This window comes from Gossypium hirsutum, unplaced genomic scaffold (genome assembly GCF_007990345.1).
Source record: "Gossypium hirsutum isolate 1008001.06 unplaced genomic scaffold, Gossypium_hirsutum_v2.1 scaffold_370, whole genome shotgun sequence".
NCBI classification, from domain to species: domain Eukaryota; kingdom Viridiplantae; phylum Streptophyta; class Magnoliopsida; order Malvales; family Malvaceae; genus Gossypium; species Gossypium hirsutum.
The window spans coordinates 5,001-12,500 of NW_024402981.1; the positions used below are offsets into that span (position 1 = coordinate 5,001).

General features: G+C 33.2%; 2 protein-coding genes across 2 annotated transcripts in view; both read left to right on the plus strand.

The window, feature by feature from the left end:
* Positions 1-6,096: 6,096 nt before the first annotated feature.
* LOC121226673 (ATP synthase epsilon chain, chloroplastic) lies at positions 6,097-6,667 on the plus strand. Its single transcript, XM_041110420.1, has one exon. The coding sequence runs from the start codon at positions 6,154-6,156 to the stop codon at positions 6,553-6,555; it is 402 nt and encodes a 133-aa protein (XP_040966354.1). The 5' UTR covers positions 6,097-6,153; the 3' UTR covers positions 6,556-6,667.
* A 743-nt stretch (positions 6,668-7,410) lies between these two features.
* Positions 7,411-7,500, plus strand: part of LOC121226670 (50S ribosomal protein L16, chloroplastic) — an 813-nt gene continuing 723 nt past the window's right edge. Inside the window, exon 1 of the mRNA XM_041110419.1 lies at positions 7,411-7,500. This exon is cut by the window's right edge and continues 160 nt beyond it. Within this exon, the coding sequence (XP_040966353.1) occupies positions 7,411-7,500 (90 nt within the window).

The following is a 7,500-nucleotide window of genomic DNA, read 5'->3' on the forward strand; positions in this document are numbered from 1 at the left end:
TTCTTCCAAGTGCAGGATAACCCCAAGGGGTTGCGGGTTTTTCTCTACCAATTGGAGCCCTCCCTTCACCACCCCCATGGGGATGGTCTACAGGGTTCATAACTACTCCTCTTACTACAGGAGGCTTACCTAGCCAACATTTAGATCCGGCTCTACCCAAACTTTTCTGGTTCACCCCAACATTTTTATTGGTAATAAAAACCCAACTGTATATGTATAATAATTGAATTAGAAATTGTATAATTTAACTGTAATGAGTCAATAAAGCATTTCATAAATGAATCAAAGAAGTTAAATTCAAAATCGGCAGGGTATACCCTTTTTTCGAAACGAAATACGAAGAAAAGTTACCATAGAACTCTTTGGATCATCTGTCAGTTGCTCAACGAATTACTTCTTTGGAATGTTCAAAAAAAAGAAAGGGATGCTGTATATGAATCACTCACATATTCTTCTGAATTATATGTATCCGCAGGATTAATTTGAAAACCAATAAGGATATGAAATTAATTATTATTTTTATAGTATAATAGCTAGAACTAATTATTTATATTTAATAACTAGAACTAATTATTCCATTCATTTCTATTTCGAATTCGAAGATAATTCAAATTTTTTAGTCTAAAAAGAGTTTCATTCTAATTATCTAGACTTATAACGTATCATTTCATTTGTATAATCATAAAATATATAAATGCATAAAAAGATTTTGACTCTAATTATCTCTATTTAGAACTCTAAACTAAATAGAAATAAATTTAATCTATATTAAATCTATTAAATTGATCGATTAAATGAAATCTATATAAAAAATTTCTATATAATTTAGATGTAAAATATACTAAAATATAAAATAAACTAGAAAATAAAAATGGAGTCAGTAATATTAGTAATATTATATTACTATATTAATATAAAAGAAATATAACTAAGATATAAAAAAGATATTAAATATATAGATAAAAAATATATATAAAATTTTAATTTAAATCGAATTATTATAATTATTAGATTCTATCAACATTAGCTTGAATATTAGATTGAATCTATCATTATTATATTAAATATGTTATATTTATATATTTATATTAAGTTTATATTAAGTATGGCATTAAAAATTAGAAAAAATTCTAGTTTTTCTAAATTCGAGTCTATAATTCATATTAATAATTCATATTAATTATGAATAACTAATAGATAGTTAATAGATAAGATCTAATAGTTTGCTGAATCCCTATGGATACCAAATTTCTATTATTTGAACTCGCTTAGCTCAGAGGTTAGAGCATCGCACTTGTAATGCGATGGTCATCGGTTCGATGCCGATAGCCGGCTTTCCCTATTTGTTTGCTTTTTGCCTTTTTTACATAATTTAGAATGTTTTTTTTGAAATCAAAGAACAAACAGTGAAAAAGCTTTTTCCCCTTTTCTTTCCAATTCTTTCGAAAACTCATGTTTCTATAATCAATTCGATCCCCCAATTGGATCGGGGGCAAACGCCTACGAAAAGATCGCTTGGATTTAAGAAAGAGTCGCTTGGATTTATCCATGATTTCTTTATTCCTTATTTCTAATATTTCTAAAAAGAATCCTATCCCTATCTCTATTTCTACGGATCCATTTTGGATAAATAAGATTCATGCTCTACTTCTTACTACTGATTATCACGACCTTGAACAGACACTAGATACACTCTCATCTTAAATTCTAAGATTGGATTTGCGCCAATGGAAACCATAAATTTCATACACAATAGAAGGATATGGTAGATCTATCTTTTTTAGATAGTGAACGTACGAACCCCATTCTATTCACTGGTACGGATCGTTGATACTGAAAAAGTTGTTTCTTTTTTCTTAGCCTATGATCTGAACAAGTCGCACATACACCCTAGTACATGTTCCTCGGCGCTGAGGACATCCCCCAAGAGCAGGGGATTTCGTGACATTTCTAATTGGCTGTCTTGCATTTCTAATAAGTTGTTTAATAGTTGGCATACTGAATCATATACATAATAGACTGGTTTAGATCGATCCTAACCAGATGATTCTGAATTACTTCTTTTTCTATTTAATAGATTAATAAAATATTAACCCCTTAGGCTTAAGTTAAGAAGGAAAGGAAGAAGAGGGATTAAATCAATCTTAATTAAATTGTGGATTGGTGTTAAATCGTTGCTATTGCTATTTGTTGTTTAACTTATTTAACCGCTACAAGATCCACAATTCCATGAGCTTGGGCTTCTGTTGCTGACATAAAAACATCTCTTTCCATGTCTTCGGATACAACCCATAGGGGCTTGCTCGTTCTTTATACATAAACCCTTGTGAGGCTTTCGCGAAGTTTCAGTAGTTCTTCCGCTTTCAGGATAAATTCTCCTGTTTGTGCCTCATAAAAAGAACTAGCAGGTTGATGGATCATTACCCTGATGATATAACATAATAAAAGGTTCTTCTAACTCACATAATGAGGCGAGAAGAATAGCTAAAAATAGCTAAAGAATAATAAGAAAAAAAGATAGAATTGAACAACTGTACAGGCATTTTTTGTGCATTGCATATGGCTTTACAATGGAATTCTCTTTTTTCTTTCATCGAAAAAAGAAAAAGAGAAAATATAGAGAGCGTTTATTAGACCCAGATCACTAAATAATCCAATTACCACCCTTCTTTTTTTTTCGGAAAAGTTCAAAAATACTATGATGGCTCCGTTGCTTTATATATTTATTTCGTCTGTGATTTAGCAAACCCAAAGTTTCTTTTTTTTTTCAAAAAAAAAGAAAGAAAAAATAGTCTTTTTTTTCGTACTCTTTTATTTTATAACATAAATATAAATATTGTTATAAATATTGTTAATAGCCTCTGGTGTGAAAAGAAAAAAAGTTTGTGACGCTGAGATGGGCCCACAAAAGCTAAGATAAAATTGGAAATGCCCTTTCTCTCATACTACTCTTTCGATACATAATCTAATGTTTTGAAAAAAAAAGAAATCAAAAAAAATATCATATCGAATTCGAAGTGCCATGCTATTATTACTTACTAATTCATATTTCATATGGCGAAGGCATAGTCTTCTTTTTTCTTTCCATCAAACAAAAAAAACTCATTGGCGCCGAGCGTGAGGGAATGCTAGACGTTTGGTAATTTCTCCTTCGGCCAGGAGAAAAGATCCCATTGAAGCAGCCAATCCCATGCATATTGTATACACATCTGGTTGCACAAATTGCATAGTATCATAAATAGCTACTCCGGGTATTACCCATCCGCCAGGAGAGTTTATAAACAAATACAGATCTTTGGTATCAATCTCTATACTGAGATATACCATAAGACCAATAAGTTGATTCGAGATCTCGCTATCAACCTCTTGGCCTAAAAAAAGTAATCTTTCTCGATAAAGTCGGTTGATTAGGATAAAATTGTATCCCTTAGTAGCCGTACAGGCACCTTTTGATGCATACGGTTCAACAAAAATTGTGAAAAAAATCAATGTGTAGATTCCAGCCATCCTTCGTTTTTTCTAGTGTGCCTTTTCTAACTTCTAATTTCTAACGAAGGGGCTTTTTCTTACATTTTTAAATAAAATGAAATTAAAGAAAGATAAGTTTTGGCCCATTTTCCTATAATCTATAATATAGAAAAAATTCGCTAAACTTATCGCACAAACTTTTCATTGATCTATTTTTTTTCATTGGGATTCAATCCAAATCACGATGTCATTTTCTTGTTCCTGAATGGGTTTCATCAATTTTTTATTCAATTTTTTTAGGTTTATGCTCTACTCCGAGTAAAGATCCGCCCGATTTTGATTTGCGCATATAGGACAAATGACCCAATACCACATCTTTTTGCTATGATTTCATTTCCTTTTTTTTATTTTAATTCCTTTTTCTTTCATGTTTTCCGCCAAATATTCAACGTATTTCTCATATTATTCGATTGATTAATAGTTTGAAATCGTTCTTATTTCTATTTCGAATTTGTAAATAAAAAAGATTTATGATTATGATACAGGTGGTAATCATAAATGTATTACCAATTGGGTTTTTTCTAAACGGAGCCTGGATGCTTCATCTTTTCGGTCCAACCAAGCCAACCATAAATCATTCTAATTGAAAATATTAATCTGATACCCCCCCAAAAAATGAAATGAATCTAAAATCTAAATAGAAAATGGCTTGAATGAAATCATAAGACTATCTCTGTTGTACACTTTTCTTTATTTTCCTGGGATTGTAGTTCAATTGGTCAGAGCACCGCCCTGTCAAGGCGAAAGCTACTCCGGTAGAAATTTCGCAACTTCGAAATGTATCGAAACCTTGGGTAGTAAAAAGAAGTGGGATACTGTATTTCCAGGATTGAATTTCATATTCGAATGAACCTCGTAATCGTAAGAAAGTAGGTTTTTTAGCGATGGGCCTAGCAAAAGAAAAATTAGGATAGGGCCCTGCGGGATCCCCCCTCAAAATCGGACATGAGAGTTTCCTCTCATCCGGCTCAAGTAGTTACACCAAATAAAGATAAAGTAAAGAAGTTCTCGCTTTCAAATTCTAGAACCCCCCAAAAAAGGTCTACTCTTTACTCAAGTTCCAAGAAACATTTCATTGATTGATTCCATTCATTTCTATTTTGAATTCGAAGATAATTCAAATTTTTGAGTCTAAAAAGAGTTTCATTCTAATTATCTAGACTTATAACGTAATTCAGTCATTGATAAACAATTTGTTGGACAATACTCACGCAGTTACCACAAAATATACAAATTCCGAAATCAATACTGTAATTAAGCAATCGTTTTTTTCAAATATCCGTTTCAAATTTCCAATCAACAACGGGTAGATCTATAGGGCATACACGAACACATACTTCACAAGCAATGCATTTATCAAATTCAAAATGGATTCATCCGCGGAAACGCTCTGATGTGATTAATTTTTCATAAGGATATTGAATAGTTACGGGTAAATGATTTGCGTGGGATAAGGTAATCATGAAACCTTGACCAATGTACCTTGCTGCTCGGACTGTTTGGTGGCCATAATTCATGAACCCAGTTACCATAGGGAACATATCGTGAATATCTATGAATCTCATATTTTTTTTCTTTACAGTGAAAGAAGTTGGAAAGAAGTTGTTAATAATAGATTACCGAGAGAAATGGGTAAAAGAAATTTCCACCCGAGATTTAATAATTGGTCCATTCTTAACCTAGGTAAAGTCCATCGTGTTGCGATAGAAATAAACAAAAACAAATAAGTTTTAGCTAATGTAATAAAGATACCAATTGTCGTTCCAATGATTCCATTTATTTTATTTATTTCAAATAGCTCAGGGACGAATACGTACGGAATGGAAATATTCCAACCCCTCAAGTAAAGAACTGTTACAAATAACGAAGAAAGTAATAGATTTAGATAGGAAGCAACATAAAATAAACCAAATTTGATACCTGAATATTCGGTTTGATACCCTGCTACTAATTCTTCCTCCGCTTCTGGTAAATCAAAAGGTAATCTCTCGCATTCTGCTATTTTTTTGAGAAATGGGAAATTCAAAATGCTCGGGGATGAAAATGGGGAAATGTTTACAATACCTGGGTTGAATCAGATACAATTTGAAGGATTTTGTGGGTCCAAGAGTTTTATAAAACGTTCTTGGTGGAAAACAATGTGAATGAAAGATCCCACTGAATTGAATTAGGTCCATGAATCTAAGAAATAGTGAGAATTCTTGATCTCTCTCAATTCGAAAGTCCAGGATTTGAATTGATGTCCTTTCATTGATTCCTCCTAAATTGCATTGATTTATCCTAAAGATTTCATTTCAATTGGAATTTGGTTATTCACCATGTACGAGGATCCCCGCTAAGCATCCATGGCTGAATGGTTAAAGCGCCCAATTCGCTCGAATGACCCCTTCTCATAACGGTCCTAAGGTAGCGAAATTCCTTGTCGGGTAAGTTCCGACCCGCACGAATGGCGTAACGATCTGGGCACTGTCTCGGAGAGAGGCTCGGTGAAACAATTAAAGGATTTAAATTGATCCTTTTTGGAGAATTAGACGGTCTTCCTAAACATGCCTTTTATTTGGTAGGTAACATCGACGAAGCTACTGCGAAGGCTACGAACTTAGAAATGGAGAGCAAATTGAAGAAATGACCTTAAATCTTTGCGTACTTACCCCTAATCGAATTGTTTGGGATTCAGAAGTGAAAGAAATCATTTTATCTACTAATAGCGGACAAATTGGCGTATTACCAAATCACGCGTCTATTGCCACAGCTGTAGATATAGGTATTTTGAGAATACGCCTCAACGACCAATGGTTAACGATAGCTCTGATGGGTAGTTTTGCTAGAATAGGCAACAATGAAATCACTATTTTAGTAAATGATGCGGAGAAGGGTAGTGACATTGATCCACAAGAAGCTCAGCAAGCTCTTGAAATAGCGGAAGCTAACTTGAGGAAAGCTGAAGGCAAGAGGCAAACAATTGAGGAAAATCTAGCTCTCAGACGGGCTAGGACACGAGTCGAGGCTATCAACGCGATTTCGTAACGAGTTGGTTAATCGAAAGAATTTCCGTAGAAACAGAACTTTTGTTTATACATCCCATTTTGATTCTGCCGATTAAATAGAATCAAATACAATCAAAAGTGAAATCTGATTTTGATCTAACGAAAAATTTGAAAATTGAAAACGGAAATAGAATAGGATGAAAAAGATAGAAAATCAATAAAATAAGGTGGGTAGAAAACTTATTAGACACCGGGATCGATGGTATCTAATAAGTTCTACCTACTATTGGATTTGAGCCAATGACTCCCGCCGTATGAAAGCAATACTCTAACCACTGAGTTAAGTAGGTCATTTATTATCATAAGGAATCATAAAGAGAAAGAAAAGGGACCTATTACATCGATGGATTATAAATCCAATATTACTTCTAAGCAATACCAATCAAACCGACCAAAAGGGTATGATTATGATGTTGGATCATGTAATATTCATCTTGACAAGAAATTATCTACATAATTTGATAAAATATGTATCACAAACACAAGGGCTATAGCTCAGTTGGTAGAGCACCTCGTTTACACGTGCGCCAATGTTTTTCAGGGAAGTCTATCATGCAATCAAAAGAATTGATCTTTTTGAGAAATCGATGTCTTACTCCATTACTTTGAAGGAACAAAACAAGAAAGCAAAGAATCCCAAGATTCAATTATTCATTAACTACCCGTATATCTTAAGATTAAGAATTAAATATTTTTTTATTCATTTTTTTTTCGCGAGGAGCTGGATGAGAAGAAACTCTCATGTCCAGTTCTGTAGTAGAGATGGAATTCATAAACAACAACCATCAACTATAACCCCAAAAGAACCCGATTTCATAAACAACATAGAGGAAGAATGAAGGGGATATCTTATCGAGGTAATCGGATTTGTTTCGGTAGATATGCTCTTCAAGCACTTGAACCCGCTTGGATTACATCTAGACAA